The 21,764-nt window shown below is 40.4% G+C and overlaps 1 protein-coding gene across 3 annotated transcripts in view; it reads right to left on the reverse strand.

The window, feature by feature from the left end:
• LOC131223864 (ATP-dependent RNA helicase DBP2-like) overlaps positions 1 to 21,764 on the reverse strand; it is an 81,702-nt gene that overhangs the window by 22,393 nt on the left and 37,545 nt on the right. For all 3 annotated transcript variants that reach the window (XM_058219393.1, XM_058219391.1, XM_058219392.1), the window contains exons 8-13: positions 19,364 to 19,462; positions 18,172 to 18,267; positions 16,975 to 17,106; positions 16,777 to 16,851; positions 10,427 to 10,516; positions 10,244 to 10,318 (exon numbers count right to left, since the gene is read on the reverse strand). In XM_058219393.1, coding sequence (XP_058075376.1) covers positions 10,244 to 10,318; positions 10,427 to 10,516; positions 16,777 to 16,851; positions 16,975 to 17,106; positions 18,172 to 18,267; positions 19,364 to 19,462 — 567 coding nt within the window. The remainder of the gene's footprint in view (positions 1 to 10,243; positions 10,319 to 10,426; positions 10,517 to 16,776; positions 16,852 to 16,974; positions 17,107 to 18,171; positions 18,268 to 19,363; positions 19,463 to 21,764) is intronic.

Consider the following 21,764-nt stretch of genomic DNA (forward strand, 5'->3'; position numbering starts at 1 on the left):
AGCTATGAATATTGCATAGATTCTTCTAAACAAGATACGTACATACAAATTTTGACACTCAAATTCAGGTGTGGCTTCCTTCTCAATTACTATTTTATTTTAGTGGTATCCATCTTGGAAGACTTTTCTATGGGAACTGACGATACACTTATATTCTAATTAATAACTCTATTTTTTTTTAACAATGACAACTTTATTCAACAAAGGCCATAGCAAAAAGAACGCAGAGAAAGAAAAGAAGAACAACTACAACTCAAGCCAACTATCAAGGAATTGAGCAATAATCCTTGATGAGATTGCCCAATCCATTACATTCATTTTGGCCCTACTGAAGACCTCTGGAACTCGCCTTGCCTGATTTCTAAAGCACTGATTGTTCCTTTCTAGCCAAAGAAATCCCCACTACTAGACAAAGTCCCTGACCTTTTTCCCCACCTTCCCTATACTACCACCATGCCACAACAAGAAGAATTGATCGATAGACCTTGGCATGACCCTAACTATTCCAAACAGGTTGAAAAGGCAATTCCACAACCTAATTGCAAAGGAATAATGAATGAAAAATCCATCGACTCCTCTTGATAACACATTACACAAACATTCGGAAGAATCATCTTTCACTTGTGAAGGTTGTCCACCCTTTGCACCTTATTACATCTCACTAGCCAGGCTAGCGCCGCCACCTTTGGAGGACCACCATACCGCCATACATAAGCTGACTGACTAAACCCTCCCCTTCTACCTCCATTGAGCATAATGAAAAAGGACTTCACTGAGAATCTACCAAACTTTCCTTTTAACCAAACCAACGAGTCCTTTGATAACACTGGACACATCTTGGAGAGCAGAACCAACAAGTTAACTAACTCCTTAAATTCTTCATCATCTAAATTCCCCCTATAAGGTGGGGCCCAAAAACTTCCTCACCTTGCATACTAAAACATCTTTCAACTAATAAATTACCCTCTAAAGACATCCTTGCCAAAACAAGGGAAAAGAGCACTTAACTTTTACTCCCCCACTCAAATATCCTCCAAAAAACTAATTCTATTGCCATTACCCAAAAGAAAAACTATCCCTTCTCACACTATTTTTTAGCAACGCCACCGACTTCCACATAAATGAAGCCCAATACAATGAAGAGGACCAAATCCACCTACCCCCTTCTTCCACCCCATATTTCCTACCCACCATCTCTATCCACAAACTACCTTTCTCCACCCCATATTTCCTACCCACTATCTCTATCCACAAACTACCCTCTTCTACCCCAAATCTCCAAACCCACTTGCCTAATAAAGCAAGATTCATTACTTCCAACTTTCTAAGACTAGCTCCCCCTTGATCCCAAGATTTCCAAACATCTTCCCATTTCATAAGATGGAATATGTGTTTTTCTTCCACCCCCTTCCACAAGAAGTCCCACCTAATTTTTTCCTAATTTATCGAACACTTAAACAAAGACATATAGTAAACCGCGAGATTTGACATTGTTGCCTTAATTAGAGTTAGCCTTCCTCCCAAAAATAAATGCCTACTCTTCCTTTTAGATAACTTACATTCGAATCTCTCTATTACTTTATCCCAAAGGTGCTTGGTAGACTTTCCAATACATAGGGGAAGAGCGAGATACGACGCCGGAAAGGATCCTTCCTTACAGCTGAAAATACTCACGAATAAACCCACCTCCTCCCGTGAAATACAAACCCCCAATAGCTTGATGTTACCAATATTAACCTTCCAACCCAAGACTACTTCAAACCAAACTATAATCATTCTCAAAATGTCTACTAATGATTCCTTAGCTTCACACAATAGAAAAGTATTATATCTACATACTGAAGATGAGTTATCTAGAGATCCAAATTATTGACCCAAAATACTCCCACAAGACCCACCACTGCTCCTCTATCAATCATTCTACTAAAAGCTTCCATCACTGCCACAAATAAATATGGGGACAAAGGATCTGCTTGCCCCAACCCTCTAGAAGCACAGAAATATCCGTTCGAAGAACCATTAACCAATATAGAGAATTTACCCAAACTCACAAATATTCAAATGCAATTAATAACTCTTATCACTTGTGCATATATAATATTCATTAAAACTAATGAAAAATACATTGTGGAATCCACGAATCCTTTCTTCAGGGTTGGCTTGATATAATACTTTGTGCTCATATCAAATTCCACCGTTTATACATATAGCTCTGTAACATAGCCTAAGGTAGTTTTGAGAATAACAAAGGAATTTATAAAGTGATAGGATATGAGAACAAAATTAGAATAAAAACCAATGGAAAGAGACTAGTTTGAATAAAATATAAAATCGCATTCCAAATGTATAGATTTGTTAGGGTAAGGATTTGTTTGTAATTTTGTTATTGCTATTTTTGGATTGTTACGATCTTGTATTGGGTTAGGCTTATCTTAAGTTAATTATATACTCAAGATATTCCGTATCGATATCGGTTGGCGTAACAGTGCCCACCGATACCGATACGGATACGGGGGCATAACAGTGATACGGGGGCGTAACAGCCCGTAATGGTGCAATTTTTATTTTTTTTGCCAAAAAAATATGAAAAAATATGAATTAAATCCGAAATATTCCAAATATACATTCATTTATAATTTGGAACATGTTTGTAGTGGTGTAACAGTCCACTCTTTGGTGAGAAGTTGTATCGGTCTGCCTAATGAATTTATGAACCTAACAACCTAGTATTGGCTATAGATCTTTTATATTTAATTATCTAACTATATAATATCAATATAAATTAATTAGAATGAATCTAATACCAAAATATCTCATATTTCATATTTGTAGGTATTGGTATATTACATACCTTGTGACTTGTGTACGTTTTATTTCAACATACAATCTAGAGACTTTTATGTCCAATTATGTAATTCATATATCTAACAAATTAATATAATTCTTCACAATAAATCTTAAGAAAAAATTTGAAATTATATTCAAGTAAATATAGTGTTGTCGATTTAGAGCTGATTTAGTGAATCATTCGATACCCCAAATCAACGTTAAATTCATGCAATCTATTGGCACTTATCTCACTAATGGATTGGTGGATATTTATTGAACAGTGAAGAATGAGAAATATCAAATGATCACATTTCAAAAAAACAAGTGTTTGCAAATTAACAGTGAGAATCATTTAAACAATTTAATTTTGGAATTGTGACTTGGCAACAATAGTGCCATAATTTAATTTATTAATTTTGAGTTAATGTATGCCTCATGGACAATTTTTACGGCCATGTACATAGGGCCCACCATGATGTATGCAGTATGTATTGTATATCAATGACATCCATCTGTTTTATCAAATTATTTTAAGGCATGTTCCAAAAATGAGGTAGATCCAGATCTAAGGTGGACCACTAGTGGGTGAGGCCTTGAAATTAGGGTCCACCTTGATGTATTTGTATATCCATGCCATCAATCTATTTTGCCAACTCATTTTAAAGCATGATCCAAAAAATCAGGTAGATTTAAATCTTAGGTGGACCACTAGTGAATGATGCCCTGAACATAGGACCCACCTTGATGCATTTGTTGTTTATCCATGTTGTCCATCCTTTTTGCCAACTCATTCTAGGGCATGGTCCAAAAAATGAGGCAAATCCAAATCTTTGGTGGACCACACAATAGGGATTGAATTCCCACAATTAAAACTTATATTTTTTTTTTTTTTTGTTAATATTATTTTTTAAGTTGCGACTTGTGTTTTCCTTGATCCATGTCCATGCAACCTTATCAACAGTTTCAATGGTAAATAAACATTACAGTGGGTCATAATAAGTTTTTAGCGGGCATTCAATCCCACTGTGCGGTCCACTTAAGATCCGGATCTGCTTCATTTTAGGGACCATGCCTTGAAATGATCAAGAAAAACTGATGGGTGGCATGGATATATAATATAACACATAAATCAAAGTGGACCACATGCACAAAAACTATGCAAGTGCACGGTGGACATTCAATCCTACTGTGCGGGCCACTTGAGATCTGGATCTGCTTCCTTTTAGGGACTATGCCTTGAAATGATCAGGAAAAACTGATGGGTGGCATGAATATATAATACAACACATAAATCAAGGTGGGCCGCATGCACTAAAATAGTGCAAGTGCACTAAGCGGCATGCGCCGTAGACTACCGATAAAATAAGGTGCGTGGCGGGCGCGGATTAGCTACCTACAGGTTGAGTAGCGAGACACGCTACTGAAGTGACGTCACCAAGTTCCGTGGGCCCCACCATAATGTATGTTTTGTATCCACACCTTCCATCCATTTGTAGAGATCATTTTAGGGCAATATCCAAAGAATGAGTTAAATCCAAAGCTTCAGTGGACCCCAGCACAGAAAACTGTGGGGACAGTGACACCCACCCTTAAAAACTTCTAAAGGCCACGGAAGTTTTAGATCAAGCTTATATCTGTGTTTTACCTTATTTCATGTCTTTTTTAACTTTTGAACGGGTTGGATTTCAAATAAAAATTATGGTGGGCCTTGGGATAGTTTCAATGGTGGGAATCACTCTCCCCACTGTTTTCTGTGGTGGGGTCTACTACATCTTTTTATCTGGCTCATTCTTTGGCTCATGCCCTAAATAATATCTCAAAATGGATGGACGGTGTGGATACAACACATACATCATAGTGGGGCCCACAGAACTTGGTGACGTCACTTCAATAGCCGACTTGTTACTAACCTGTCAGTATCTAATCCGGGTCCGGCCACGCCCCCTATTCATTTTTTTTGAGACTGCGACAAAGGGAGAGAAATGAGAGGGAAAAATAAAAATAAAAATAAAAATAAATGAGAAGGAAAGAAAGGGAAAATGAGAGAGAAGGAGAAAACAAGAGGGAAAAAGAAAGGGTGGAGAGGGAGTTGCACCAGAGGGGAAAGAAGAAGAAGAAGCAGGAGGAGGAATTGCAGCGCACTGCGATGAATTGCAGCAGCGCCGCGAAGAAGAAGAAGAAGAAGAAGAAGAAGAAGAAGCGAGAATAAGGTTAGTTTTTTTTTTTTTTTTTCGGTTTTTCTTTTCATTTCTTTTCTTTTTTCGTTTTTTCTTTTCTTTCCTTTTTTTTTCGTATTGTCTTCTAGGGTTATTGCCCGTAACAACTGTTACGGGCTCGTAACGGTCGTTATGCCTTGTAACGACCGTTAGGGCCCCGTAACGGCCGTTTCGGTTCCATTTTCTGCACCTCTCCGTTTCAGCCCCGTATTGTGTAATGGTAACTGCCGTTACCGTTACGTATTGGCCATTACAGCCGAAACGTAACCGATTTGGGATACCCTGGTACTCATCTATATATTGACTAATTGAATAATGAAAACCATGGACCAATTCACATTAACAATCCAATGTCTCGCACCAAGAGGTAGATCCCTCTCGACGAAGATCAAGCACTCATCCCAGCTCTTGAAGCAACAACCACATCATAAAGACCTAAGGTTGCTAATGGGACTAACATCTTAATATGGCTCTCCCTGCAAATACCCATGAGGCATGTCAATGCAAGGTCGGTCCATATTGGTGGAAAAGGAGGACCAAAAGATTTGTCTCCTTTAGTGTACCATACCTATAATTTATAAGCCAGACTTATTTTCAGCACTAATCACTAAATTTTGATATTTTCAGTGATTTTCACTTATTCAGATCGTTTGGCAAATCTAACTTTTTTTTTTCTTTTTTTCTTTTTTTTTTTTGAAGATTGAAATTTTATTAAAAGGGAGCCGAAGCAACCTAAAGAAAACAAAAACACGGAAACAAAACTAACATAAAGTAGCTACACAACTCAAGAACCCAAGAAACAAAAAACCCAAAGCAGCACGTAGGACAACAAAACAAAGAAACATAAAGGAAGCAAGAGGAGAGCCTGAGAGGACCCTGGGAAGAGCCCAGCTCACGAGGGGAGGGAGTTAAATGTAAATGAGTTTGCCAGGTTGAAAGAAGAGGACTAGAACTTTACATCCCTGATGACTTGTGCTGAGACTTTGGAGGGGGAAGAACTGGTCTCTGAAGCACCGAGAGTTTTTCTCTTTCCAGACGGCCCACAAGGTTGCCATTAGTGTGAGACGCCAAAGCAGGCTAAAGTCCTTCCCAGAGTGGAGGCCATGCCATGTGAAGAGAAAGGAAGAAATGTCACTTGGAATAACCCAAAGCATGTTGAAGGATCAGATGATGGTAGACCAAATTTGAGAAGAGAATCAACAATACATGAAGAGGTGGAGGACATATTCTGCGTCTGCTTCACACAGGGCACATGCTGGGCAGGATCAAGCCACAGCACCGCAAGTTGTCCAGAGTTAAAGGCTTCTGCCCCAAGCGAGGATCCAAACAAACCCATGAATCTAGGGGGATCTCTGTAGAACCAAAGAAAGGAATGGAGAGGATGTTGTGAAATTGGAACCATTCCGAGCTCTAATGAACTTCCAAAAGGAATTGGAGAACTGACCAAAGGGAGAGAGCATCCATCAAAGGCTATCTTCCTCGTCCGAGTTAGGTTAAATGCCTTGATGGAGCTTGAGCAAGTCCAGGAGCTCAGCCACCTCTACATCGGGGAGGTCTCTTATACGGAGGGGAACTGGGCACTTGAGCCCATAGAAGAGAAGCAATTAGCAATAGAAATTGAGGGATCAACTGAGACACTAACCAGAGCTGAAAAAAATTCAACTAGAGATCTAAAGAAAGCCAAGGATCGAGCCAAATCTAATCCCTGACCCATCTCCAAGGCTGAAAGAGATACCTTCCCAAAAGAGGGGCAAAGAAGAGTAGATGGCCTTCCAAACAGTGGAAGACCTATAAAAGGAGGAAGGTTTGGTGAACCAACCCCCTTCCGCCATGCCATATTTGCAGGAGATACCTTCCCTCCATCTTTGGCCTTTGTTACCAAAGCGCCAAAGCCATTTCACAAGCAAAGACTGGTTAACATCATATAAGACCTTGATCCCCCTTGTAAGGCCTACAAACCAGCTAAGGAGGTGAAATTTTTTTACAGTCAAGGCTATCATTCCAAAGAAAAAACATTCTTAGCTTGTCTATTCTAGTTACAATGGATTTAGGGTAGTGGAATAGACAGGTAATAGGAAGGCAGACTGGATAGAGAAGCCTAAATAAGGGTGAGATGACCTCCCATAGACAAACATCGGGACTTCCCATTGGAGCGTTTCCTCTCCATCCTTTCGATGATAACATCCCAAAGGTGAATAGGAGGTTTGCCAATGCACAAGGGAAACCCCAAGGAAGTGGAGGGGAAGCTTCCAATCTTACAACCGAAAGCCACAACCAGACTGGACAGCAATGGGTCTAAAATGTTAATACCAAGCATTTCCTTTTTGCAAGGTTGATCTTAAGCCCGAAGATGGCCTCAAAACACCTGACCACCTTCCTCAAATTAAGCACAACAAAAGGGGAGGCTTCACAAAACAGAAGGGTATCATTTGCAAATTGGATGTGGGAAATAGGGGAGCTAGCGGGGGAGACTTTGAAGCCATTGAATAGACCCAAATGCTCACCTTGGGAAAGCAATCAGCTTAACCCTTCAGAGGCAAGCACAAAAAAGGAATTGTCTAAGGCCTCTGGTCGAAGAGAAGAATCCTTTAGGGGAGCTATTGACAAGCACCAAGAAGAAAGCCAAAGAAAGTCAAGAGTGAATCCAACCGCGCCATTTTTTACCAAAACCAAATATGCTCAAAACTCAAAAGGTAATCAAGATATCCCCAGTCAATATGATCAAAAGCTTTCTCCAGATGTAGCTTGCACACCACACACCCCAGGACTTCTCTATTACGGAAATTGAGGCATTCATGAGCAAGAAGGGTAGAATCCACGATCTGCTGATTAGCTAGGAAAGCTCCTTGGGCTTCTAAAATGATCTTAGAAGCACTAGATAAAATCTAGCAGCTTAAATTTTAGCAAATCCAACTTATTAAGTGCTTAAATTAATTTTCACTAAAAATGTCTTTTTGTTTTTCAGCTCCCCTCCACTTAATGCTGAAGGCTGAATGCTGAAAGTAATGGTGCATTAAAATTTCTTTTCACTTTTGACTAAAATATCCCTAAAATTATTTCAAAATTATAATTCAACACTTTTAAGTTTTCAGCACTTAATTTTCAGAGCTTATTTTTCAGTTTATCAAACGGCACCTAACTAGTTTTCCTTAGGACTACCATACTTGGAGATCAGCTTTGCAATTAAAAGGGTAGCTGTAAGTTACGTTATTTGGTGTAATTTTGTATTATATGAGGAATACATCCTTCTTTTGGTCAGCAGAGCGGACTTCATTAGTCAGAAGCAATCATACAGCCATATAGAAACAGGGTAGTTAATGGATCTATTCAGTGAAACCATCTAGCAGGAGATAAGGCATAAGATTGAGGGAAAAAGAGGCTAGGATACTTTAGGAGATGAAAGAATGAATTCCATTACTTGAAGAAAACAGAGGAACGTATCCCTTCTTATAATACAAACTTACGACAAATAAGAAAGTTATAGACACCCTTTTAACTGCAAAGCTTATCTCTAAGGATGGTAGTCCACAGGAACACTAGTTAGCATGGCTTACAAAATACAGGTATCGTACACCAGAGGAGACATCTTTTGGTACTCCTTTCCCACGAATAGGCCGTGGACCAAAAAACAGGCAGGCAACACCACCAGGTGTATGCAGTGAACTGAAAAACAGGTGAGACAAACAAGCAACTTCAAGTTGGTTTTTTTTTTTTTTTTTTTTTTTTTTTGAAAGGCTACTTCAAGTGCAAAATGCCAGTCGATCCTTTTTAACTGGCCATTTCTTTGGTATGTGCAGATAGCCAATGACCAAACCAGACTGATTTTTGGGCCATGGGCCCATGACCCTGATGATGGGACACCTGATGAATGGCCTGACTCTCACCCAAAGCTTGTATATATATATATATATATATATATATATAGCATTGACATAAGAGAAATCATGGGTTGGCTAGGATTGTTTGATAGCTACGAGATAGTTCTGTTAGGGATGTGATTTGTAGAGTCATCTAATCGGTGTCATATTTGCATGGTAGCCCATGAAATGCGTGGTCAACAAATGGACAAGCAGGCATATTTGTCAAAATCCTACAATTTCTGATGCATGATTTATGAATTGAGTTGAATCATAGGCAAAATGATTTGAATCCCACCTTGAATCCCTTTTTAGATGAATCCTACAATTCTATGAATCCTACGATTCTATGATTTGAATCCTAGTACTTAAGATACCAACCCCAATTTACAATTCAAATTATACTTGTTCTTTTTCTCTAAAACTTTATTTGACTTTCATTTTTGTGTTTTCAAATTGGTGGGAGCTTTAAGAATCATTTAAAAAAGGTCAATTATTCTTTTATTTTATCTCTTATAAGAGAGGATATTTGGGGATTTTGATATTCAAATGCGCAAACCAAAGAAATCAAAATACCTTTTTCTACAGCCAACATAATCAGGTACCAATTTTCCCAACGTAATTCTACACTCAATATAGCTAAAAGTATTAAAGGACATTTTTTTATGTTTTTTAAGGTAAATTTCTTGAAAGAAAGATCATAATGGAAAAAGCAAGAGTCCTTTAACACTATCATGACAAGTCAAGATATTCAATAACGGTAACAGTAGCTGTACTGGCCATCATAATTACCATTATAGCCGACTAAAAAAAATCTGTATCAGCCCTAATACACTGTTACAGGGCCGTGATGGCCGTTACCGACCATTTTTCCCATAATGGCTGTTACAGCCCCATAACATGTAACGGTTCCCACTGTTAACGTTAACCATTTTTTAATACCTTGAGAAAAGTATATCATATACAAGCTCTCAATTGCCAATATCGTGAAATGTATTACTTTTCTTGGTGCAAATTGATGGGAAATGGATGACTGATGAATTTTTATCATTTCTGATTTATTTACATTTTCAGATTTTATATATATATATATATAGAAAAAAAAAATCTTCAGATTTATGATATGATTTGTGATTTATATGATTTGCAATATGATAACGATTTTGACAACATTGCAGTCAAGATCATTTGATTTGACCGTCCAAGAATCCCAGTGGAACTAGGATCCATATAACTTGGTGCTCTAAGAGCACCGGTTCATTTCTCTTTGTTTTATTTAACTGCATAACATACCTTGGTATTTGATGATTAAAAACTGAAAAGTGAAAAAAGCAAACATACTTTTCCAGTTGCATACGACACAGAATTTCCAGACTCTGCATCTGCAATTGCCTTCCTTATATGTGCCACAAGGAACTACAAAATGTCACCAACAAACCCGAATGAGAAAAAGAATTGATTATCATGTGAACATCAATACATAAAAATAAAAACCAAGAACCAAAAAACAGCAGAGGTAAGCACCATGTCCCGATCGGTATAAAATGAAGTAGCTTGGCCTGTTGATCCTGCACGCCCAGTCCTTCCAATCCGATGCACATAATCCTCCATTGTCTATCATCAGAGCATCCAAGTTAGAACTTTCAGGCATGGTGTTCCATATGCAGTTACTTGTAATTTTGATGATTCCTTCTGACTTTAATAACAGAACTGCTAATATGCTATATGCATCATAGAATCTCTATGAAGTGTCCTTTCCACTTTTCACAATGAAAACACAAATAGCCATTGGTGTTAGGGGCCTTGCACAAAACCTTAGGATCTAGCCTCCCAAAACAAACCAGAATTATGGGATAATAAAGCAATGAAATAAATCAAAGCACAAACCACACCACACAAGAGATTTTTTACGTGGAAAACCCTCAAAGAGGTAAAAACCACGGGACCTCGTCCAAATCAACAATCCACTATGAAGTAAAACGTTACAACCTTCTTCACTCACGCAGGAGTGAATAAACAGTAAGAGAATAAAAGAAAACCGAAGAGATCTCACCGATCACGAGGACGTAGCATAACCTCCCTTCCACAAGCTCTCTCTCTCTCTCTCTCTCTCTCTCTCTCTCTCTCTCTCTCACCTTTGACAGCCCTAAACCCTTTAGCAAACTCTTGCAAAGCTTTAGAAAACCCTCTTGCGTTACCTCTTTCATACCCTAGAAAAGCCCTAGGGACCCCTATTTATAGTTTAGGAAACTCCCTTTCACACCATGGCGAAACCGCCTCAAATTTCCGCAGTCCGCACAAGATCCGGACTCAAATCTGCGTAAGCTCGACTAGTCGTACAGAATCCTCGACTAGTCGAGTGGCACCTTTGACCGGTCGAGCACATCCCATGACTAGTCGAGTACCTCAGAAATTCAAAACTTCAACTCGCTGGAAAACGAGTCGAGCCAGTCCACGACTGGTCGTGCACCAGCCCTTGAACGGTCGAGTGAGGCTTACGACGGGTCGAGCTTGGGGAAAAAACCCCATCAAATCTCCTCCTTTTTGACCCAGGAAGGATTCACCTTCTTCAAGCAAGCCTGGTTTCTACAAACCTCAAACTTGCCCTTGAGCAAAGCCTTGGTCATCATGTCTAACCCATTATCGGTCGTGTGGACCTTCTTAAGCTGTAACACCTTTTGTTCCAAAGTATCCTTGATCCAGTGATACCGAATCTCTATGTGCTTCGACTTGGAGTGCTAACTTGGATTCTTGCTCAAGTATATAGCACTTTAACTATCGCAATAGACCACGTGCTGCTCCTGCTTCAAGCTAAGTTCCTGTAGGAATCTCTTCATCCAAAGCATCTCTTTACATGCCTCTGTGACTGCAATGTACTCGGCCTCTGTCGTCGACAATGCTACGACCTTTTGTAGCTTGCTCTGCCAAGAAACCGCTCCCCCTGCAAACGTGAACATGAACCCCGATGTAGAATTCCTGGAGTCTATGTCACCTGTCATATCTACATCTGTGTAACCCTCTAACACAGGTTTACCATCACCATATCATAGGCTCAACTTGGATGAGCCTCTTAGATACCGCAATATCCATTTCACCGCTGCCCAATGCTCTTTGCCAGGATTGGCAAGATACCGGCTGACAACACCAACCGCATATGCTATGTCTAGGCGTGTACACACCATATCATACATCCTACAGCTAACGCGTAGGGTACCTTCAGCATCTCTTCCACCTCTACCTTCATCTTGGGACACTGCCTGTCGCTCAATCTAAAGTGATCATCCAGTGGAGTACTGATCGGCTTCGCTACATTCATATTGAACCGCTCTAGGACTTTCTTAATATACCGCTTTTGTAACAGCCAAAGCTTCCTGCTGCTTCTGTCAAGGGTTATCTCCATTCCTAGGATCTATTTGCCGGGCCCAAGTCTTTCATCGCAAACGACTTACCCAGCTCCTGTTTCAACATGTCGATCTTCTTGATGTCTTTTCCCATGATGAGCATGTCATCAACGTATAATAGCAGAACTAAGAAATCATCATCTGAGAACTTGTGCGTGAACACACAGTGGTCCAACTTCATTCTGTCATACCCATGCTGTAACATGAATAAGTCGAACTTCTTGTACCATTGTCATGGAGCTTGTTTCAACCCATACAAGCTCTTCCTCAACCTACACACCATATGCTTCTTGCCCTTGACTTCGAACCCCTCTGGTTGATGCATGTAGATCTTTTCTTCCAGGTCACCATGGAGAAAGGCAGTTTTAACATCTAACTATTTTATCTCCAGATCCCTGCTAGCCGTCAACCCAAGCAACACCCGTATGGATGTCATCTTCACCACTGGTGAGAATCTCCTCGAAGTCTATACCTTTTCTCTAACCGAACCCTTTCACCACAAGTCTGGCCTTGAATCTCGTATGTGAATTCTTCTGCCCAACCTTCTTTCTGAACACCCACTTGTTTCTCAAAGCTTTCTTGCCCTCAGGCAATTTCACCATATCATAGGTGTGGTTCTTATGCAAGGATTCCTTCTCCTCTTATATAGCTTTCAACCACTCCCCTTTATGCTCGTCGGCTAGGGCCTCAGAATAATCTTCTGCCTCTTCCCCATCAGTCAGCATAATGTACTCATGCTGCGAGTACCTCTTGGATGGCTGTCTATCCCTAGATGACCTCCTCACCTATGGCTCAACAGGTGGATGAAGTGGGGGTTGCTCCCCTAGTTCATCTTCTGAAGGAACTCCCTCATCCTCTACACCTTGTTGTACTCCCCCATCATCAAGCACCACGAGAGGAATAATCGGATCCATGTCCTCTAGCTCACCTGAACTAGGCTGGTTCTTCTCTGGCTTACCAATGTCTTCTATACATTGATCTTCAAAGAAAACCGCATTTCTGCTCCTAACGAGTTTCTTCTCGGTCGGATCCCACAATCTGTAACCGAATTTTTTATCACCGTACCCCAAGAACACGCACTGCCTGATCTTCATATCAAGCTTGGACCTCTCGTCCTTTGGTACGTGAACGGATACACTGCATCCAAACACCCTGAGATGACTGTACAATAGATCCTGTCCAGTCTACACCTTCTCAAGCACTTCTCCATTCAACGGGGCTGATGGAGACCTGTTTATCAGATACACTGCTGTGTATTGCTTCTCCACAGAACATCTTGGGCAATTTCGCATGGGATAACATGCATCTGATTCTCTCTACAATGGTGCGATTCATTCGCTCAGCTACACCATTATGTTGGGGGGTTTTGAGAACCGTCTGTTCATGCCGTATACCTAAGGACTTACAATATTCGTGGAAGTCACCGATATATTCCCCACCATTGTCAGTGCGGATGCACTTCAATGATCCACCTGTCTCTCCCTCGACCATAGCATGAAATAATTTAAACACACGAAAAACCTCGTCCTTGGATTTCAAAGCATAAACTCAAACCCTCCTAGATGCATCATCTATAATAGTAACAAAATACAATGCCCCACCCAAGGTTTTTATCCTCATAGGACCACAAACATCAGAATAAACCAAATCTAATGCATGCACTTTATTAACATGAGAAGCAGATTTAACGAATGAAACTCTATGCTGTTTCCCTGATAAACAATCAATACAGGTTTTGAGAGGTATACCTGTCACGTCTGGAAGGAGTCACTTCCTCGCTAGTAGCTGAAGCCATTTTTCACTCATGTGGCCTAGACGCCTGTGCCAGATGTCAATAGCTGAATCTTCCACTGCGTTCAACCCACCCTTGCACACACTGACACTTGCCTTGTAAAGGGTGCAACACTTCTTTCCTCTGGCTGCGATCAACGAACCCTTAATGAGCTTCCAGCGCCCACCAGCAAACCGGCTTTCATAGCCATCATCATCCAATCTTCCCGTCGACATCAAGTTGAGGCGAAGGTCTGGGATATGCCTCACACCTTAAGAACCAATGTACAGCCCACATCGGTCTTCACACAAATATCACCGACCCCTACGATCTTCGATATGCCAAAATTTCTCATCTTCACGGTCCCATATTCACCTGACTTGTAGCTTGTGAAGAAATCCCTGCGTAAAGTCGCATGAAACGAGGCCCTGAGTCTATCACCCAATCGATGTCCTGACTCGTAGCCATGAGACATACATCATGATCTGCTGAAAGAATAACTATAACGTTGCCATCTGAAGCGACCGCAGTGGAATCTGATTCATCTTCCTTCTCCTTTCCTTTTACTTTCTTGTCGTTCTTATTCTTACGACATTCATGCTTATAGTGGCCCTTCTTGCCACAATTCCAGTATTCAACATCCTTTCTGTTACTCGACTTGCCTCTTGATTTATCTCGGGCCTTCCCGCCCTTCCTGTTCTTTCATCTCCCCCGTTCCTTGTCACAAGGGCCTCTTGCTGAGTAGTCCCCTGAGACTTCCTCCTTGTCTCCTCATTGAAGAGACAGCTAGTTACATATTCCATGGATATCTTTCCGTCTGGCGCGGAGTTACTTAGAGGCACCACCAATGTCTCTCAATTGTCAGGCAACGAACTAAGCAATAACAAAGCCTGCAGTTCATCATCCAGGACCATCTTCATAGCGGAGAGCTGGTTCACTATATTGCTGACCTCATTCATGTGCTCGGCCACAGAACCACCATATTTGAACTTGAGATTCACAAGTCGCCTTATCAAAAAAATCTTATTACCGGCTGTCTTCCTCTCATACAACCCTTGTAATTCCAGCCATAGGCTAGCGGCTGAGGTCTCCGTAGACACATGGTGGAATACGAAATCGTCCAACCATTGTCTAATAAACCCCACCACCTTCCGGTTCACTTCTTTCAATCATCATCAGACATATCCTTAGATTTTGCTGATATGCCTAAAAGATTGGAAAATATAGGTCCTTACAATAAAGCAAGTCCTCCATCTTAGCCTTCCATGTGGTCTAGTTAGAACCATTAAGGCTGATCATCCTTGATAAGCCACCTTCCATAATTCAAAAACCGATCTCACTCCGTTCAATGAACTTAGCTCTGATACTACTTTGTTAGGGGCCTTCCACAAAACCTTAGGATCTAGCCTCCCAAAACAAACCAGAATTATGGGATAATAAAGCAATGAAATAAATCAAAGCACAAACCACACCACACAAGAGATTTTTTACGTGGAAAACCCTCAAAGAGGTAAAAACCACGGGACCTTGTCCAGATCAACAATCCACTATGAAGTAGAACGTTACAACCTTCTTCACTCACACAGGAGTGGATAAATAGTAAGAGAATAAAAGAAAACCGGAGAGATCTCACCGATCATGAGGACGTAGAAGCCCTGAGATGTCGAGTGCACAGTACATCACCTCTACGAGCATAACCTCCCTTCCACAAGCTTCCTCTCTTTCTCTCTCTGTCTCCACCTTTGATAGCCCTAAACCATTTCAAACCCTTGCAAAGCTTTAGGAAACCCTCTTGCATTACCTCTTTCATACCCTAGAAAAGCCTTAGGGACCCCTATTTATAGTTTAGGAAACTCCCTTTCGCACCATAGCGAAACCCCTCAAATTTCCGCAGTCCACACAAGATCCGGACTCAAATTTGCGTAAGCTCGACTAGTCGTGCAGAATCCTCGACCAGTCGAGCGGCACCTTCGAGTGGTCAAGCACATCCCACGACTGGTCAAGTACCTCGGAAATCCAAAACCTCAACTCGCTGGAAAACGAATCGAGCCACTCCACGACTGGTCGTGCACCAGCCCTCGACTGGTCGAGTGAGGCTTACGACTGGTCAAGCCTGGGGAAAAAACCCCATCAATTGGGATTATTCCGCTGGGCCACTAGATGGATGGGCCATAAGGCGAAACATCCGTGGTGATTGGACAACTCTTGACCATCCAACTGACGTGCGAGTTTCCCCAATTGAATCTAGACCATTGCTTTCTTTTAGTCAACAGGTCATTTTTTAGGCCACTGATCGGATGGATACCGTATTCCAATTGCATTATTTTTTGGACGATGCCCCATCCACATGGTGCACACAAAATCAGTTTTACTGATAACCATCACCAGTGGCACATGTACAGTAGAAAATGTCATGGACACTTCATGGAACTTCATGAAGTGCATGCACAATAAGAATTTCTCTTCTAGTTAAATATACTTGTTTTGAAAAGAAAAGAGATGCAGAAAAGCCAACAAATCCCAGACAGGAGATGTGATAATCTTCAATAACGTGACCCCCAAAAATGGAGTGTAAGCCACAAACGGACTGAACTCAATGAAATTTTGTACTCTTAGTTACTGGGATTTAAATGATGAGCCTCTATATGGCAAATGACTGTCATTCGATGGTGTTGATTGGTCCTACTTGCAGCCAGACGTACCTTTGGAAGATCCAGGTTAACAACATGAGCAACTCCTGTAACATCCAGACCACGAGAGGCAACATCCGTCGCGACCTACATACGAAGCCCACACAAAATAAGATATTGATTGAATCATCTTTACAGATCTCAAGTCATTTATATGCGAGTCCTTTTTAGATGGAATAAAGACAGGAAAAGGATATGTAGACAAAATACCAAGATGTTGGTAGAACCATTCCTAAAATCACGAAGAGCAGCTTCTCTTTCACTTTGACTACGACCTCCATGAAGAGCAACTGCATGTAGACCTTGTGCCACTAAAGCTTCAGCCACTTCATCACACCTAGTCTGAAAGAGCATTTAGCTTCCCACTTTAGGATTTTTCTTAAAAGAATTAGAAGATGGAAATAATCACAATAATCATCATAGCCTTGTCCCAGCTAGTTGGGATCGGCTCAATGGATCATATATATGAAGGGAACTACAGGATTCTATGCATTAATCAAGAAAGTAGCGGTGTGAATACTGCATACAGAATTATCAGATCCTCAGAACAAGGCTTTAAAGAGCATATTGAGTTGCCAAGTGCAGTTCAGTTGAATCTGGAACACCAAAAATATATATATATCCTAGATTTAAATATCTGATCCACCAATCATGGGACTCTTTTCAGTTGAATCCAGACACTAACTGTATTACTCTTCTCAATCATGTATTTGTGGACCACAATCCCACAGGTTAAGATTGTCCTATCAAACAGAATTTTGGAACAAGGTCCATAGTACATGGTCATATGCAACACACCAAAGGTCTAGATTACAGAAAAATGGTCCCCCACTTGTCAAATTTGAAAACTGGAGTATATTATTCAGTAACACAGGTTGAGAATCCTGTAATTCTTAATATATGAATGGGTTACAGTTTCGTGGCATGAATGAATATGCACATGAATGATATTGAAAATACATTATGCAAACCTTGAGTTGAGGACACATGGTATCCTAGGGTCCTTGGTAATTTTGGGCCCATGGTTGGACAATCAAGACCATGCCAATATGATGGAGACCCATAGTGCATGGACCATGATCTAGATCTTCTCAATGGGGACTATCCTAACACTTTGATTTGCGGCATGCAAATAAACAGCTAAGAAAAGCAATGCTGCAACAGTCAGCATTTCACTGAAAAAATGCCCGACTAGATGATTAGGATATTCTAATTCGAGAGGTTTTGGGGCACTCTGCACATATCAATACTCCCATCAGATTGACAGTCTAGATCACGAAACCATGGGCCCCGCATGTACAGAAGGCATCTTCTTGTTACATCAGTGTAAATGTAATTTTTGATGGATCATGATGAATTCTCTTTTGTAAGAAATGAAATTCAAATGCATCTATGCAACCTCAATACCTTCCTTTCAACAAAAACAATAGTTAGGGGAAGGGGATGGCCGGATCTTTCAGATTGACATGACTCCTCCACAAGCAAAGCCAGAAGCCGATCAATCTGAAACACCATATGAAACATTACAACCATATTGTGTTTGTCTAACAATCAATCAATTAAATCAGTCAAGATATACTAAATACATCAAGGATAAATGCTTGATTGCCGTGTAATGATGTAAGAGAATGGTATGGCCAAATTCATGCAAATATTCATAAATAACCACACCAAAGAACAGTCTAGACCCAAAAAGGTTATGTATTCGCTGCACCATGCACCATTGCTCCTTATCACGAGCTCCTACAAGAAAATGACAAATCAGAAAAATGGCTCATGATCCAGACACCTCATCAAGTGGGTCCCACCACATTTGACCATGATAGGAAAACCTCAGTAATCAGACGCTCTCTAACAGATCTGGGAGCTAGGAGCTACAAATGGACAGGAATGGCAGAGAAGAATATTGCAATGGTCAAGTATAAGAAAAAAAATCCACGAATCAGATGAGTAGAATCATCAACTCATGCAGTTTGCAGATAGTAATCCATCCAAAGCAAGACAAACCTAGTGAATGATCTGGATAATGGATCACTGAACCACGTGTTGACATTAGTCCAGCACACCAGATAAGGGAACTGGTGCACCGCACTCATCCAGAAACTATGGTCATTTTGAGCCCCCTGAAGAAATAATACCACAATTAATAACAATAATTTCCAATTTAGGAATTTAAAGCGAGTACCACCTCCCCAAGTGGAGATGGAGCTTCCGACACAACAGAACACATGGATACACGACCCACTCCCTATAAATTATCCTGAGCTTAGCGGAACTTCTCTCTGGTCACTATACGATGACTCACCTCACAGTTGGCAAAGGGACAGCAAAGCCCAGCACAGTATTCAACTTTACCACATACAAATTAAGGAGTGCAAAGAGCATTTAAGTTCTAATAATTGAAAAATAATCAAAGGGGCATATTGCTACAGATAGCACAAGCATAATAGAATTAACTAAGTTGCATAGATGAAATTGGAAACTAAAACTGATGCACCAATCTAGTCCCAAAATACGATTATCAATATTCAAGCACTAATTCAGAAAATAAAATTTCAAGCTTACGTTACTTTTCACATAAGTTTCCAGATAAGCTAACCTTCTCGCTTTCAGTAACCTTCTCCAAAATCTGAGATACGTTTGCTGTCGGGCTACTTACTTTTCCCACCTTTACTTGCACAGGATTGCTTAGATACTCCTTAATTACAATAAACAAAGGATAGTCAAAAAGAAGTTTGTGCGAAAATACTTCACAAGGCACAAAATCACTCACCTAAAGAATGAATAAAACCACAACGGCAGAACAGAGTTCTCAAATTGAAATGTAAGTATGGATAGATGATAGAATTGTTTGGCCATGAGCCAACATGCACCACACAAAGGTGATACTAACAACAATCTCCACACATTCTCATTCCATGAAGTTCACATGAGATCCAACAAACACTTTCCTCATAACCATTTTTCTAGGCATCATGTGTAAATGCAAGTACCCACTATCTGAGGGTGCATTTGAAAGTTCTGATTTTACCTGTGGATGCCTACCAATATCTCAATTGAATTAGGAATGGGACCTTCCCATTCCACTGCTACCCCATTGAGATATTTGGTATCGAAGGAGCAGGAAAATGGAGAAAATGGAACCCATTTAATGTCTTTCCCAGTTCCCCCACCACCCCAAATAGAAAGCCAATTAATTCTACTCAAATCATAGAACCAAACCAAATTTGAAAGACATGTAAAGCCAAAGGTCTCATATGACATTCGCCACAATAAATCATGTGGGGAAAAAAAACAGCAAGCAAAGAAAACAAAAAAAGAACCAAAAAGCTTTTCTATAAGGATCAGTTATAAGATGGAAGGAAACTTTTTTCTTTTTTAAGATGAAAGGAAACTTAATTCTAAATTGGAGAGCAGCCTCAATTCAGTCTTAGCAGAGAAAGCACTTAAATTCAATGCAGAAACTGACCGAGAAGTATTTGTACTCATGTATTTCTTTTAAAATGTGTGGTAATGGCTAGTGATTGTAGTCATGTATGGTAATGGGTAAAGTCAGAAATAAATAGAACTGTGCAACTATAATTTGCACCTGGAAGTAGGGCTGTCAACAGGCCGAGCCTGGGGTTGTCTTCAACCCTGATTCTAAATTGTTCGGGCTGGGTATTCAAAATTTGGATTTTGCTTGACCCATTGACAACCCTACTTGGAAGTTGCGCTGAAAATACCAACCTAGACCTAGTTGCATGTATATTAATGGGTGAAGTCAGAAATAAAATAGAACTGTGCAACTTTAATTTGCACCTGGAAGTAGGGTTGTCAACAGGCCGAGCCTGGGGTTGTCTTCAACCCTGATTCTAAATTGTTCGGGCTGGGTATTCAAAATTTGGATTTTTCTTGGCCCAAGCCGGGCCCATTGAGAACCCTACTTGGAAGTTGTGCTGAAAATACCAACCTAGACCTAATTGTATTAAATCTATCATAATATAACACAAATAGTGGCAGACATTTTTGCCGCTGCAACGGTGAATAGGTTTGCATATTTAAGGGACATGCAAAAGACATTTAAAATAAAGCTATGGGTATTTTAGGATTCAAAAATGTGTGCTCAACAACGTGCATTAAGATTTCACCTGCAAATGCCACTCAACAGTTTATGCACATGCCAAATTTCTCTCACCAAAGCCAACTATCACTAGCACTTGTCAAGTCGCAGCTAAGTACCCACCAGGGTTAATTTCATGAACAAAAAGCCACGTGGGTGGAACTTCCATGAGATGCACCTCGTCCATCAGGTACACGGCCCTATTCTAACCATTGAACCCAAAAATCATGATCGTCCAAAACTCAGTTAAGCCACACCATAGGAAACAGTTGGGAAGGAACACCCACACATAGTTTTGTGCAGAGGGCCTACCGTGGTGTTTATGTACCATCCAATCCATTCATCTGATGTGCCTCATCACGATAAAAGAATTACCCAAACATCATAGTATTGCAAGCTTTAGTTGGGCAATATCACGTAAATTCAGAGGTTTTAGGTGTAAGTTTATAGGGTGGCCCACATGAGAATTGAATCAGCCTAATTTTTCGAATCAAGACCAAACAAAGTGTAATTTACTTGACGGACAGCGTAGATTTTATGCACATTAATTCATTTACCCTATTGAAAGAAGCACCGGTGGGGTAACCAGGCAAGGTACCCAAGTGTTTTCCAAGTTTACCTCTGCCCGATCTCTCTTTTCGTTCCTCTCACCATGTGCATCACACGTCAAACAGCCTAGTATGCATTATACTCAAAGCAATATACCAATTCAGAAGATGTTTTAACAATTAAACATACACATGCTGAAAATATAACTGAAAATGGTGCAGTCAATTCATCTAGTGACAAAACTGAATTGGAAAGAATCCATATCTCATAACCAGGAATCCAAGACTACCAAGTAGATCCCAGAGAAGGTTATATGTGAAATGAGGACTGAGAAGCCTCTTAAAAGCAG

This window comes from Magnolia sinica, chromosome 13 (assembly GCF_029962835.1).
Source record: "Magnolia sinica isolate HGM2019 chromosome 13, MsV1, whole genome shotgun sequence".
NCBI lineage: Eukaryota > Viridiplantae > Streptophyta > Magnoliopsida > Magnoliales > Magnoliaceae > Magnolia > Magnolia sinica.